General features: G+C 44.2%; 3 protein-coding genes across 3 annotated transcripts; all 3 read right to left on the bottom strand.

Moving 5' to 3' along the window:
- Positions 1-602: 602 nt before the first annotated feature.
- MELLADRAFT_103678 (uncharacterized protein) lies at positions 603-947 on the bottom strand (the record flags this gene model as incomplete). Its single annotated transcript, XM_007406450.1, has 1 exon — positions 603-947. One exon carries the CDS (start codon positions 945-947, stop codon positions 603-605), a length of 345 nt encoding a protein of 114 aa, XP_007406512.1.
- Positions 948-2423: 1476 nt separating this feature from the next.
- Positions 2424-4252, bottom strand: MELLADRAFT_76992 (uncharacterized protein; the record flags this gene model as incomplete). The annotated part of the gene is made up of 5 exons (XM_007406449.1): positions 2424-2655; positions 2745-3130; positions 3208-3655; positions 3763-3911; positions 3979-4252. 5 exons carry the CDS (start codon positions 4024-4026, stop codon positions 2625-2627), a joined length of 1062 nt encoding a protein of 353 aa, XP_007406511.1.
- A 7732-nt stretch (positions 4253-11984) lies between these two features.
- MELLADRAFT_115600 (uncharacterized protein) lies at positions 11985-15737 on the bottom strand (the record flags this gene model as incomplete). Its single annotated transcript, XM_007406448.1, has 5 exons — positions 11985-12936; positions 13035-13574; positions 13644-14358; positions 14426-14811; positions 14897-15737. 5 exons carry the CDS (start codon positions 15626-15628, stop codon positions 12283-12285), a joined length of 3027 nt encoding a protein of 1008 aa, XP_007406510.1.
- Between the last annotated feature and the right edge of the window lie 41 nt (positions 15738-15778).

The following is a 15778-nucleotide window of genomic DNA, read 5'->3' as shown; positions in this document are numbered from 1 at the left end:
TTTGCTTTTGCTGCCTTCGATCTTCTCACTTGATTCTTTGTCGGTTTAGACTTTGGAGTATCTTGTTCAGCTTTTTCCGCCTTCAAAACCTTGTACTTTTCCAGCTTTGATTTTAAAATTTGGCAATCCTCCATCACATGACCAGGCTTCGAACAATGAGAGCATGATACATCTTTCGACTTTCCATCCTTAGCAGCTGCTATGACTTCTATTTCCTCAGAAGAAATCGATCTTCTCGTTGCCTCTTCTCGAAGCACTTTCAAGATAGTAGTCAATGTGACTGATTCACGTTGAAGTAATGGAGCTAAGACTGGTTGCCAGTCAGCAGTCAATGACAGACTAACTGCTGTGGCGAAGACAGTATCGGCAGTGAGTGGCTTATCAGGAGTAACCAACGATTTGAATTTCTGATAATCCGCCGACATTGATTCTAGATGTTCCGTTATACTCAGATCACCCATTTTTGCAGTGACTAACTTTTTAAGCCAATACATAATGGATCCTGACGAAGCATCTTGATGCGCTTCACGCAGAGCTTTCCACTGACTTCTCGGATCGTCTTCGTACGATGACAAAAATTTGTAATTCGAAGGATGAACATATCAAAGTATCAATGCAGATACTTTGCATCGATCATGTTCCTCAGATGCAGGAAGAGGTACCAGTTGATTTTCCCGAAGTACATAACCAAAACTTGATCCTCTGATTATTGTCCCCATTACAAACTGACATTGATGGTAGTTTGATTCTGGGCCAGGAGCTTCTAATGGCTTAACTCCAGTTGCCTCTAAACACTCATTCGAATATTGCAAGGATGGCAATACTTTGCTTTCAGTTTGAATCAAAGATTCGGTTCGACGACCAGCTGGTCTAGAGGCAGATGACGGTGCTAACGAAGAATCGGGCGACTTGCCCTTCTCACCAGATGTGAAAGTTGGTGCAGACATGATGATGAAGATTATCGAAGATCAAAACAGAGAAGTGGTAAACTAGAGGTTTTTAGGGTTTCGGAGTTTATTTCTGACGATCGATTTAGTTTTTCGTCTGTATCAGATGGACTTTTCCTTTACAGTCTTCTAGACAGTTTCGAACTATACTTGTTAAAGTTTGTTGATAGTTATCGAAACGGTTTTCCGAGAGTGCAATCTTATAGAGTCACCGAGGTGGGCTCATAACCTGATAAGATTGATTCTCACTAGAAGAGAGATGTTAGAACATATAGGAAAGGTGAGGAAGAACCAATCCGATCTAACAACAATTCTACAATAGATAAAGTATCTATGCTAATAAGATATAAGACTATTTTAGATAGAGAAAAGTATTAGCATACAAGCTATGATGTCATACAAACATTACACACTCAGTGACAATTACACCACATCATAACAAAAAGCATATTGTAGGGAATCACAGCTGTACATTGTTTGAATTTCATACCTCCAACACTTATGTACCTAAAAAATCTGTGCAACCCTCTGTACATCACCAATTTACGGCACAGCCATGGATGCTCTGACCCCCAAACATATACAACCATTTCAACAAAGATTGATTTTTTTGAAAATCTTGTCAAGGTGCAAAGCCCGGGTTTTGTCTCTCCATTGATTGGAAGAATACAGAAAAGAATAAACTTGCATATTCAAGTTTTTTTGTCTGATTTTACCTGCTGCCAAGACAACTTTCTCCAAAGAAAAGTTGTCAGTCTTTTTTGAAATGGCTGTACTTAGCTAAGGTGACTCTCTATGTGCAAGCCAAAATAGGCCAAAGATGTTCTTTTCCTGCTTGCACCCTAAATCCTTCTGTACCTCACTTGTCCCATAAATTCCGACCGGTAAAATGAGATTCTCCCCAAGCCGTACTGTAGGGAAACACAACTGCACATGATTCAAATTTCATACCTCAAAGGCTTCCCTAAACAATCTGTGTGGCCCTCCGTACAAAACAAATTTACAGCACAGTTGTGGAATCTGGATGCTCAAACATCCTAGCCCGTTTGGTGCGAGCTGTTGACAGCTTGGACAGCTTGACCAGAGATTGTGGTGTTTTTTACAAACTTCACCTTCTCATTGCTCTTGATGTATCTCTTAAGCTCCCAATTACATGCACACATATACCAAGAGCTTCATGTTGGTATACTGACATTTACAAGTTGCAAATAAGGTAATGCAGCATCTGGACTCGAGCATATACTGGCCTAGCAATCCGTGATGTTGTCTCATTTCTGCTGGATTAATAATGAAGAGATAATCATACAGCCTAGTCAAGTCTCCACACACATCACCATGTATCCTGCAAGTTGTTAGCAGTGGGGGAGCGCAACCAAACAACACACTCTCCGAGTGAAAAACCAGTCTATGACAAACCCACCCGCACGGAGATGTGGCACTTGAGCAAGCTCAATCTATCAGCTATATTCAGTGATGAGCGTCACCAAGAAATCGTATACAATTATCCTTTCACAGACAAAAACAAATGAAGATCTATAGCTACTACAACCAACTATGAGGCTAGTATGCTCTTTGAAGTACGTTAAATGACAAGAAATGATTTTGACACGAATGAAAAGGACAATGATACTCTTAAACTGTCCATTGGACCAGAATGATATTAGAACTCGAACTATCTTACGCCTTTGGATCATCCGTTCCAAGGTATCTAAAACAACCAATCATTTAGACATGAAGTATCACTCATTAGAATCACAAAGTCAAAATGTCTCAAGATATAAAAGAGATGAGACTTACCCTGGTGTAGGTGTCACCAATTCACCATCTCTATCTAATGCTTCTTCTTCTGCCAAGTATCTCTCACATTCAAGTGCAGCAATACAACCCGTTCCAGCACTTGTGATCGCTTGTCTGTATTTCTTATCTTGTACATCACCTGCAGCGAAGACACCCTTCACACTGGTTTCTGATGTACCAGGTTTGGTGACGATATAACCATCCTCATCTGTGTCCAATTGACCTCGTACTAAAGCTGTGGCAGGTTCATGTCCTATTGCATAGAAGAGACCGTTGACTGGTAGGTTGGATTGTTTCGATGTCTTTAGGTCTTGAATCTCCAAAGACTGCAGGAGGTCGCCATCACCTTTAGCTTCAATTGCAACAGTGTTCCAGAGTACGGTGACCTGTTTGTAGCGAAGGAGAAACTTTAGTGTCGTGCGGATCTGGGATGACAGTCGTCACACAAAAAGTTGGTACTAGCCTTGGGATGATTGATTAATCGTTTAGCCATCACTTTACTAGCTCGAAGACGATCCTTCCTCACCAAGACATAAACATGACTAGCATATTTAGTAAGATAAGTAGCCTCTTCACAGGCACTATCACCACCACCAATGACAGCCAAAGGTTTATTTCTAAAGATTGGAACTGCACCATCACAAACTGCACAAGCTGAAATACCTGATTGCCAATAAGTTTCTTCACCAGGTAAATTTAATCGACGAGCAGATGCACCAGTCGCAATTATAATCGCATCAGCCGTTTCTGGATCTTTATCTTCTAATCCTTCTCTCCAATAATTAAATGGTCTTTTTGATAAATCGATCTTTGAAATCGTTTCTGTATATATCTGAGTTCCAAATCGAACTGATTGAGCTCTAAATAAATCCATCATCTCTGGTCCTCTTATACCCTCTGGAAATCCCGGACTATGAGAAAAAACGCCAAAAAAAATTCAGTTGAGATGATCCTAATCCCCTGAGAATAGAATTGGGTGGTCCTTCCGCGGTATTTCCAATCAAATCAACATACTTACAAGTTTTCAACATCAGTAGTAGTGGTAAGTTGACCACCAGCAGCAAAGCCATTAGCCAACATTCCTTCAAACATGATTGGTTCCAAATTAGCACGAGCTAAATAAATAGCAGCCGTATGTCCCGCGGGACCAGAACCGATGATCACGACCTAGAAAAAGATATGATGTCAATTCACTGAGCAGTAAAAGAGTGGAGCAAATCAAATCAAGACTAACTTGACTGTGTGATTTCTGCTTAGTTTCATCGGTTGGAATTGGTGCCATTTTAGTATTAGTGAAAGTGTTGAATTGGTTTTTGAAAGGTTTTGAAACTGGATGATCTCGGAATGGAGTTAAATCCGGAGTGAATGGGGTAACAGCTCTGATGGCTATTGGAGAAAGAAGAGACAAGTAACCCCGAGGGAATCGAAGACGGTTAATTGAAATCAGTTTGGTAAAGCTGTGTTGTTGTTGTGGTTGTTGTTGAAAAGGTTTGGTTGGATAGAGTGATATGGAGAATGCTGAAGTGATCTCAGTTTAGACCTGAATGACGAATTTACAAATCCTCGGATGTATGTAATCTTTTACGTTGTCGATCCGTCATAAATCACCCGCTATGATCCGACTCGGAAACAGCACTCACAAGCTTGATCATCTTGTATCCTCTCATGGTGCGAATGTGAAACCAACATTTTCTCAACTCAAGCTAAACCATCAAACATCCATGATGTATCGGCTATTGTGTGAATAGAAGTTCACATCAAGCAAAAATTCAAACTTCTTTTGGAATGATTTCTTTCTGAAATTTCGGCGTTCTTTCGGTTATAGTGACATTCCCAAAAAGTGGTTCATCTCACCCTACATTGATGAGAGGGATTCTGTCGAATCTGTCATTTGTCGAGAAGAAAGCACCAAGGGGAACACGTTGAAACTTCAAATCATTTTTCAATTGCTAAACGTATCTTGCAAGTTTGTCTGTACGGCAACAACAAAAAAACCTCACAAACATATTTCACACGAGGCAATCTTGATAGCTGAAAGCCATCCGCACACTGCAATAAAAAATTGGTTGAATTGTATTCACTTGACGAGCATTATGATTAATTAAAGGTATATGAAGTTGCCGCAGTGCAGGATATCGTAAAAAAGCTAAAAGAAGCACAGATGAAGAACGATGAATAAATCCAAAGAAAGAGAGAGGGAGAAAGAAGACTTGAAGCAAAACAAGACACCAGCACAACTCCCCAAGCCAAGCATTATGAAATATACAGTACATATACAACTTACATGTTTTCTTGATGATGATCATGATGAACAATCTATATTTACAGCCCCATTGATTTTTTTAACTACAGAAAGTTTAATGTTAAACCAAGTCCAGGGTTTTCTAAACTTGAGCTGACTACTCTCATACTATCTCTTTGTCTGTTTTGAATTAGCAAACTTTTTCTTGATTCTTTATTCATTACCGATTTCACATGATTCCCATTGGTCTGATTGATAGACTGTCGTCTCTTATCTTGTTCAGATTCATCAAGATGATCATCATTACTAGCAGCTTCTAATTCCATCTCTCGTTTAACAGTCTGGTGTCGTTCCATCCACCATGTTCTTTCTTCTCTTTCTTGTTCGTCCATCGGTGCATTCCATAGACCTGGATCTGAAGGAGTTCTTGTCTTTGTCATCGTTCGATCTGATTTTCCTTCTGGATCACTCATCTTGAGAGGCGATCTTAGTGACTGATCCAGAGCTGCGAGCCATTTGTACTTTTCTTTTTGGATCACTTCCCGAGACGCTGGGTACCGAGAGCCAGGTAGACGATCAGGAAACGTGAGGAAGACCGTCGTACCAGCTTCCTGTTCATTGACATTCGAACTTGCGCTTTTTGCGGATATGGGCAATGCGCTGATTCTGATCAAATGGTCATATCCTGTTTTATATGAAGCATATGGTAGATTAATCAGCATTTTGATTGAGACTTTTTATCAAAAAAAGGAAAGGGAGCTCTTACCTAATTCACCCGAGACGTCATCCACTAACAATGGCCTCGATAACCCAATCGTTTCTAAAGCGCAGTAATGTGTCATCTGTTCTTTCTTTTTTACAGGGATCTTAGTTGATCTGATCAATCGAACTCCGTCATTATGCCTTGTAGCCAAGATAATCAAGTCTGAAAATACAAAGACATGTATAGGCGATTCCTTAGTACGTTTCATCAATCTACTAGCGGTGATAGTCCGTTGTCGCGTTCTTGGATCAGGTGAATGTTCTGATTTTAGATTATAAGTTGGATCTCGACGGTTTGAGAGGTTGAAAAGTGACTCAGATGGCATAGGACTAGATAGCTTCTTGAGTGGGAATCCAGGTGAGAACTCTGATGAAGTAGGTGTCAGTGGTGGTGGGAGCTCATCGGATGAGGGAGCTGAATTCCCAGCCCATCTTCTTGCTGGAGAAAGCTCAAATGCTGAAGATGTAGAGCTTTTGGATTGTATACTATTCAGACTAAATTCACTGTGATCCGAGGTCTGTGAGAGTGGTCGGGCGGAGTGCACGGTGGTAGGATAATGCGAAGGCGAAGTGCCAATGACGGAGATACGAGTTCGCAGCTGTCTTCTATTGATGTGCGAGCGATCCGACTCTAACTCGGCCAGTTCACGTGAGGAGACTTGAACACGCCGTAGTAGACCTTGAGCGAGAAGCCTCCGATCCCGCTGAGCTAATTGGAACCCGACTGGTAGACCTTTGATGCGTGTTTGAAGTACCTTTAAATTTTCATATTCATCTTCCCTTCCTTTGACTTCTTGCAAGACGCGAATTATGGAGTCAGTAGCACGTAAGAGTTTCGAAGTTGCTATGTGGTCGGGATGATTCAGTGGGGTCATGTCGCACAGTTGCTGAGGAAAACCGAAAACAAACACCAGTCAACACATGAATGAAACGTTTGATCATTTGAACAGAAAAAATAACATCAAACTGACTTTATAAAACAAAGGGTACTTCATCAGCCTTTGAACCGGTTTAAGCAAGAAACTGGGAAGATTCATATGTCCACATTCAGGCAACGAAGTTTGCATCCTCACAAATTCCCCAAAGTCACTTTCGAGGTCACAAGTCATATCTTCGATAGAAGTCATGACTAAACTAAACCGAACCAAATACGCTTGATGAACCTCCAGACGTGGTACAAACTTCAAGAAGGCATCTGCAATCCTCAAGACCAAACCGTCTGCATGTGTCTGTCGAAGCCGGTATCGTTCGGCCATGGCAGCTATCTCTGCATGAAGATTCACTATGTCTTCGAGCCAGTCTAAGAGCTTGGCTACGATAGTGGGCACACCGTCAATCCAAGTCCCATGCGGAGTGCGTAGAGGTGAAGCAAAGATATCGATCACGCGTCTCATCCCATCGACAAATGTAAGTTCTGTCTCGCAAAGCTCCCATATCACTTCCTGTCGGCGAATCTCTACTGGCCCATATTCATTCAACAATGCTTCGTACTCATCAGGTGAACTTGATGCGCGCCATGTCTGAGGCATCACCATAGCATGTGTCTGCATAGCCTCGGATCGGACCGCGATAGAACTAGGACGGTTGTGTGTATGCACTTTACGTGTAGATGTTTTAGAATTCGCACGGCGCGGAGAACTTGCATCACCGTCAGTTGAACTTTCCCTAGATCGTCCAGTAAGAATATTTGAAAATTGGCGAAGCTGGGAGGACCGAGAATTAGACTTTTTGAGATTGGTATCAACCTTGGGACTGTTGCCATTTCTCAAGGCAGCCAGACCTTCAATCGAAGAAGCACGCGAGATATCCGAGTTGATAAATGAATCTGGCCGATGATGACCCCTCTCGGCTGAGTATGGTGTTAAAAGCCGTTCACTGACACCCGGCCGTGGGCTTTCGAACGCGGGATCGGAGGGGGTTGCTGACAAATTCTTCTGAGGGAGATTTTTTTGTAGCAAGGAGTTCGATGAAGGACTGGAGTGAGACTGAACGTTTTTAGGAGTAGCGGGTCGCTCGGCGGAGACCAAGTCACTGAGTAGCCTATCACTTCGTTCTGCCATAGATGTGAGCGAGTCTTCGAGAGGATCGTGAGGCTGAGGGCCTTGGCAAAGTGCAGCGATCGAATAAGATGAACTGAGCATACTATCAGAGCGTGGGAATGCACCAATGATATTATGAGGCATGCTGCGAAAAGGTGGATTCCAAAGATTATGAGAATGGGTCGAATTCGAATGGTACCCTGCAGATTTTCCAAATGAATTTTCAAATGGAGATTGCAGCGAGTTTAACGAAGAAGAGCCACTGATAGTTGGATCACGACTCATCATTTCAGGCGAGTACGGTGACTTTTCAGTAGCAAGCTTGGCTTTCTGAGGATCAATCCGAATATGCGAAGCAATGCTCCGGTTGTTCGATAAAGAATCTGAAGGACACAAGGAACTGCTCGACGGTTCAGGTTCGTGAGGATCAGGATCATGCCAGAAGTTCTCATCGCCTTCGTCGGCACTTTGAAAGTCATCATCATCGGTACCGCTGGATAAGGTGGAAAGGTCGTGGAGTGGGGCATCTGGTTGGCTACGTTGCTGCGGATGTTGACTGGTTCCAGACGTGGTTTCTTGATGCATTCGGTGTGGGCTGGAATGTGGTGGAATGTTATATCTGCTTGAGTGGAGACCAAGACCACTTTTCTGTGTTTCTTGGAGTACTGAACTGTGTACGTGCCTTGATATTTGAATTGGGGCTGCGGGTGATGACCTTGTACTTGATATGATTTGCGGCTGCGGCTGCATCAACGAGGTGGGGGTGCCTTTTTTGCCTAAAGTCGAGTTGGAATCTGAAGAGGTTAACGCACTAGTCAATGACGAAGTTGAGGGCGTTGGCCTATGTTTGGTCGAGTTGGTACGTTTGGGCACGGCTTCGCGAGATTTGGGAGGGAGCGTGGCTTGGGAAGAAGCGTAAGTGCTATGCTGAAAAGTTCTGCTGATTGAGGGATCGGGGTTGAAATTTTCGGGTGCAATGTTTTCTTTGTCTCGATGCGACATCTTTCGTGAATCTATAGGTTGTTTGTTTATTGTTTCAGTGTTTGGAAGAGTTTGATTATTGCGGCGAGTACTACGAGGTGGTCGCGGCGGAGGCGCCTGTAGATGATCAAGATTGGGAACAGGAGGTACGGGAGGAATCCAGGGCGCGGACGACGATCCTTCTAGAGGTAAGGCTGGGGTCGATTTGTTCTTTTTGGGAACCACCAATGTTCCACTCCGCTTACGCCCGGATATACTAGACCGAGGTTCGGAAGGAATAACTTGGTTATCCATTCGAGGACTAGGTGAAGGAAATGCTGGTGACTTGGGAGGGTCGTCGGGCTCTGCTGCCAGAGATGGTGGCAAAACGTGAGGCCTGAGTTTGAGGGGCCTGACCATAAATTTTGGTCGAGATGTTGATTGATCGGAGCCAGTGCGATTGTTACCAGTCAGAGTTGAAAACATGTCAAAAGAAGCGGATGACGATGAAGATGTTGATGAAGATGGCGAAAGCGGTCGCTCAAATTGAGATTCTTGACTTTCTTCTGTTTCATTTGCTAGATGTGATTCTTCAGAAGTGTTTTGCACGTGAATCAACCCCAGATTTTTCCGAGCCTTTTCTCTAAACAGTTCATCTTTTCCTACCACGAACCCAGCAAGAATGCTTGGATTGGAGGTTGCGAGAGTCTCGATGCGCTTTTTTTCATAAGCTTCAGCCGCGACAGTATCTGGGTCAGGTGAGAGTGTTATCGGACTTAGATCTGACATGCTATGCGCACGCTGTCGGTTGGCCGAGTTGTTCGGACCTGCAACTCGTTTAGAGTAAATTTCAGATCAAGTGCATTTAATTAAGAGGGGCAAAGAGCCGACCCGACTCACTTGTCAGAATCACGGAAAGTGTCCTAGGTCGTTGTTTTTGATCTGGTGTCGAAAAATCGACATGCGCATCAAGAATGGATGGGATGGGTGATTGTAGGGCGAGGTGGGTCTTGTTGACTAGCGGGCTGGGCGAAGTCCCTTTGGATATGGACGAACTTGATTTCAGAGCACTTTTCCGACGATGAAGCTGTGGCGAGGGACCCCTGGTGGGACCTATGATCGGATTGTCCGCAAAACGCGCGCGCGGAGAAGGTGGTGGGATCGACGGTGACCCATGATGACCGGGTGGGAGAGCCAAAGAGCTCCGGCTACCCGAAGGTTGAGGGTCGAGTGAAAATGACAGAGTGGAGGAATGTGGCAGCTGTGTTTGCCTGTTTGCTGATAATTGAAGGTTGTGATTGAGGAGCGGTGATGTGAATGAAAGGCGGCGTGAGTTCTGAGTAGAAGAAACGTGAGCCTTGATTCAGAATCGGTGGGTCGAGGTAATGAAAGCGTACGATGCGTTAGTGATAGCCACTAGTGAATTCGATTTCAACAGGTATGAACGCGTAGGCAAAGGAGCTGGTCAAAAGTTCTCACGTTTGATTCGTAGTCTGAGGGGTCAATCGCAGAGTTTCCTCGCCATGTCGGGACGAGGGTAGCGGAGGCGTCTGGGGTAGGCAATGGTAAGGTTAGCTAAGGACAAATAGTAAGACTCTTGACACGAAATGCGACTGCCTACCGGACGTTTGTTCCAACGTGAGCCACATTTTGAGCGCTTCGTCAGGTTTACCTCGCGCGTAATATTGTCGGTTCGAACAGAGTGGAACCTGGAGACTTGAAGAGATTTTGAAGGCACTGATACGGAATACGTTGGGGCATATGATATGGTTCGAGTGTACTAAATTGTGGTCCAACAGCGATTACAACCGCGGGCTGCGCTTAGGCAGCAAAAGATGAGTGTCGAGTCGACCGAGTTCCAAGAAGCAGAAGAGGCAATGAAGATCGAAGCAGTATATTCTTCTTCAGCCTGACCTGGATTGTAAAGCTGATGTTGGATTAGGTAAAACCGCCGTTGAGAAAGTGGGTCGTAGAGCGATCGATGAACAGATTCGGGGAGTCAACATTTGAGGCTTTGGAATCTTTTATCTTTCGTCGCGTAATTGCCTGGGCGAGTTCCTGAGTTAATTTTTTCTTCAATGAAAGATCCAGGCACCGACTGGCGCATAAGACATGAATCAGTTGTGGATCTGAGGTTGAATGATTGCTTTTAAGTCGGTCCTCGCACACATGAGAGTGAAGTCGAATTCAGTCGAGACGAAACCTCGATGAGAACCTTGAAACCTTTGCTTCACAAAACAAGAATGATGTTATGACGTCCTCTTCGAGCCATCGACCCCGACCGTTGCTGTCAGACATAAGTCACAAATGGCAATCCAGGCATTCGCGTAGAAGTGTCTCATGCTGGCATGACTTGCACATCTCATCGGTGAGCGTTCGTGCTTGGTTTCGGAATGACAAGATGAGAACAAGACCTCATTCGGTGATTCGAGCGACTCCAAGCGCCTCGTAACCGTCAACCAGGCGGGGTCATGATGCAAGCGACGTGCAGTGAGGTCGGGAGAGATTTCGCTAAATCTGGCAGCCCACTCGTCGTGATCATCCCAGTGTGTGACTTGGGGAATTAGCTGGCTCGAGCAGGAATGAGTTAAGAGTCGCTCGGAGGGGATGAACAAGGTCAGAGAGAAAAATCCTGCCCCGAGTCAGACTGAGCTTGGAAGAGGGTTAGGGATGCCACTCTATCCAATCATGCTCAATCTGTACCACTCATTTGTCAACCGTTGCTGTTTACTTTCACGCCTGTACATACACTTGTGGAGAGGACACCGAAAGGGGATTTCTGTCTTCCTGTGGTCATATTTACCCTTGTTTTGCTCGGCCAGCTATTCTATCACCAAACCCCACTGAGTCCCTTGCTGACCGGGTAATATACCTGACGAATGCTTGGAGGAAAGATCTTCACCTCAAGAGCGCAGTAAGCCTGCAGGAAGAAGGCTCAATGGAACTCAGGATAGCACTGCGTTTGTAAGCTTGAGCCAGAGGTAAAATCCCAACAAAAGTGTACCATGCAGAGATTGCCAATCAACTGCTTATAGACCATTATAAGATACATATTCCTCATTCGTAGGATGCATTCGTTGAATTAGAAGAATTGCAAGTTTAGAGACCAAAATCAAAGCCAAACCATCTAGTACCTAAATTATTCTGGTAGTGAGCACACTTACAGACAAGAAACTCAAAGCAAATGATAAACTTTCTAGGCAAACCAAGTGAAAAAGTCATATGAATAATTTGAAGAAAAACTTTCAAAAAATCATCTCCAAATTACATTACTTTCAGAAGAAAAATCTCATTCTATCCCTTTATAATGTTGTCTAACATTCAAAACAGTAAAGAAAAAGGACGGTGTTCACTACTAAATAGAAAAAATAGATTCATAAAAGATAAACAAAACATGTAAACACCCTTAAAGGTTTTTTTTCTGGATGATAGTTCAGGGTCTTGATTTTTATTTCTTCAACCTTATAGAACAGTCACATTGTTTCATTGATTGATGCATAGTCCAACTCTGATGGTTTGATTAAAATTGTTTTTTCTAAGTACCATATGCTCCAGTTCTTGACCAAGCCGGAGGGAGATTTGCCAACAATCCAAAGAATGGTCTTTCAACAATCACCATCTCATCTTGACCAATAAAATCTAACAAAAGGATCGGTTGATACTTATGACTAACTTGAACGAAATGTTTCACAACGGGTTCAGTATTAGATTTTACTGAAGCCACGTCACTTGGTGTGATTGCTCCATTAGTATTAGTTTGATTTTCATCTTCACCTGTGGCTAATAGATCCACAAGCCGACGTGGACGTTTTTGACGCGAGGAACTGGTTCCATTTTGATGATCTGGTAATGTGACTTTAGCTGTCCAGGTAGCTCCCCAGAGGAGAAAGACGTGTGGGAGATGTGACTTCGTATCAGAGCTGATGGATGAGTTACATCCATTTATTGATCGCTCATCTTTATCCACGTGAGATTCGAAGCTGATCCCCATGATCGGATCACGTAACTGTGTTAAATTATACGGTGGATTGGCGCACACTTGTTGTGCCCATTCTGGGATCTTGCGGTCTTCAACGTTCATCACTTGCAGGGTATTGTTGGCAAAGCCAATAACAAGCGTAGAGGGTGTTGTGGGTGAGAATGATAGACAGTTCACGATGAGGGGAGGCGTGGGGAGTATACAGTGATGCTTTAGAAATTAAGAGGATCGATAGACAAAGATTGATCAGAGGATGTCCGAAGTAAGCGCAAGTTTTTGAACTAGCAGGAATGATTGAAGTGACTCACCTTCAGGAGATCTAAATTGAAGACGTGTAGAACTTGTGCTGAATCGACACTAGCCAACCATTGACAATCAGAACTAATTGCGATCGCGGTGATTGTGTTCCTGCTTGAAGTCAGGTCATCAGTCTGGGTACCATCTTCATCGAAAGTATCTTGTGTGGGTGAAGCAAGTGATAAATTTGGTGGGGTGATCACAATCCGATGATCACTCTGATGAGTGCGTAGATGAGTACGATGCTGATTGAAGACTCTTAAAACCCGAGTTTGCGCTTTAGAATCTTCATCAAGGCCTACCACGACCACCTGGCTAGTGAAGGAGGTGGCCAGTACTAAGCGAGTAGAATCGGGCGAAAAATGCATTGTAGATGCGCCTTGACTTGGGTGTTTGATGGTATGGAAAGGTGCAAAGTTCTTCACCCGCCGAGGTTGTAGATTTCCATCAGTAGTCCGTTGTAAGATGAAAAGTTTAGTTTGATAAAGATCAGACACGGCGAGCCATCGTCCGTCAGGCGATACGGCTGATGACACAAGATTGGTCTGAAACTAAATACAGGAGATCCGATTTCAACACAGATCAAAAACATTCGATAGATAGGGTGGATGAAAACCTACCTTTAAATCCATATCTATCACTTGCCGCCAAGGGTCATCATTCTCTTCAGGCTCAGAAACACTATTCAGAGGAGAAGTGAGAGAGGAAGAAGCTGAAGATCGTAACTGCCAAATACTGATACTACGATCCTTACGACAAACTAATAAACGACCCCCGGTGCTGAGCTGAATGGCTGGCGCTCGCCGAGTAACATACGATACTTTGCGTTGTATTGAATCCCCAAACAAGAGCGACACCGAATCTGAGATTGGATTTGGGGGAGCTTGCGAGCTTCCGGTTAAGGGGTTGAAAAAGCTTGTAGTAGGCGAGGCAGCAGGGCACAGAACGAGGGTCATATCGAGACCTCCAGAGATAAGGACGGGCACTTCGACTGGTGCTGGTGGAACTCTTTCTGACGAAGAAGGGTCGAGAACGAGGGTAGGAATCTTGTAGGGAGGCGAGATTGCAAGTGCTCTAACATCGTGTGAATGCAGACGTCGCGAGGCAGACATGATCCATTTGGAAAAATCGGGTTGACCCTCCTGGCCTTTGTTGGTCAGAGTGAGCTGACACGTTTTCTGATCGATACCAGAGGTGAATACATCGTTTCCATCGGGTGAAACAACCAAACAGAGTATGTCAGCCCGATGGGCTCTGATGTTTTGTATTCGGGCGCATGACTTGGAGTCCCAAAAGTTTATGTTTCCCATTGAGTCACCAGATACGATGAATTTCCTGAAAAAGATCAGGGAGGGTATTAGAACTGATGCAATATACAAAATGCACAGAGAAGGGCACTCACCCAACTACCGCCACAGTCCATACCAGAGTCGGTTCTCCGTGAAGTTTATCAACGGTCATCCTGCCGACGCATCGACCTGTGCTAACGTTCCATTTACGAAGAGCAGAATCCCCACATCCTGCTACCAAAAACATATTTGAGTTGCGCATCTCAACTTGATTGCGCCCAATAGTCTTTTTAGACTTGGCCGGCGGATCCAGTACACCCCAAGCCACACTGAGAAGGCGAGATTTGCATGGATCAAGTTTGCCAATAAACTCAAGTTGATCATCCGCTATAGTAGCCAGTCTGATCACACCGTCATCGCATCCGATTGCAAGAGTCTTAGATTGTGGACAAACAGCCAGGGACCAGACTGCAATCGAAGGTGGCATGGGTAGCGTGCGCTGTGTAGGATATCAAGTGGTGATCAGATCGATGCGTGATATGTATGGTAGCATGTGTTGTAAAAGAGTAAAAACTCGAACTCACTTTGATAATACCAGCTTGACTACCATCCCATTCCCATTCCAAGACTTCCTCGCCACCATTACTTCCGAAAAGTCGAGGCAAAGCTGAAGTCAACTCATTGATCTTCTCATTAGGCTCGTCATCTTCGTTATCAGGGTCGACCTCAGTAGTTTGATGTGCAAAGACCAAATTTTCGATTTTCGAAGCCAAAGCAGAAGAGGACTCAGCCTTTGTATTACTACTTGTTGATTCCGATGGTACATGACCAGGAAGAGTCCGATAGAGTACCCAACCCTGAGAAGAACCCGACTTCTTTTTTCCAAGCTTTGGTCCAATGCTATCCGGTAACCAAACCCAAATCTCAATGTTTCCATTGCCCCTTCCGACGGCTAGAACCCCTCTACTTTTCTCACCCACTTCGGGGAATCCAAAATGTGGCGAAGGATCCCATGTATAGGGAGTACAAGCCAATGCAGTAATACTTCCTGGTGTGTAATCAACGAATCTACAACGATGTACCATAGCCTTCGTGTCTTGAGCTCGCGAGTGTTTGTCCAGCCGTTGAGCAGAGGAACGATGAGCCAAGATATCAAAGTGAGAACCCTCTGAGATAGGACTGAGAGTAGGTGGTATGAGGTCGAGGTTCGAGTTTTGTGGTGAAAGAGCAGGAATAGATTTGACTCCCATACAAGCCAAGTGAGGTGGATCCGTCTCCATTGTTCGATGCTTTTTGATTTTATCTGAGCGAGCCATGAGAAGTGAGAAGCGAGAAGTGAGGGTATTGATGATGTTTTGAGAATGTGATGTTGCGAAGGGTTGATGAGGATGGAAGGAAAGGCAAGTTGAGTTGAGTTGGTTTTCTTTGACCCACGATCAAGCAGGCAAGCTTCAGAGTCGTTGTGT

Source organism: Melampsora larici-populina (assembly GCF_000204055.1).
Source record: "Melampsora larici-populina 98AG31 unplaced genomic scaffold MELLAscaffold_6, whole genome shotgun sequence".
Classification (NCBI taxonomy): domain Eukaryota; kingdom Fungi; phylum Basidiomycota; class Pucciniomycetes; order Pucciniales; family Melampsoraceae; genus Melampsora; species Melampsora laricis-populina.
This window is presented reverse-complemented; position numbering and strand designations above follow the sequence as displayed.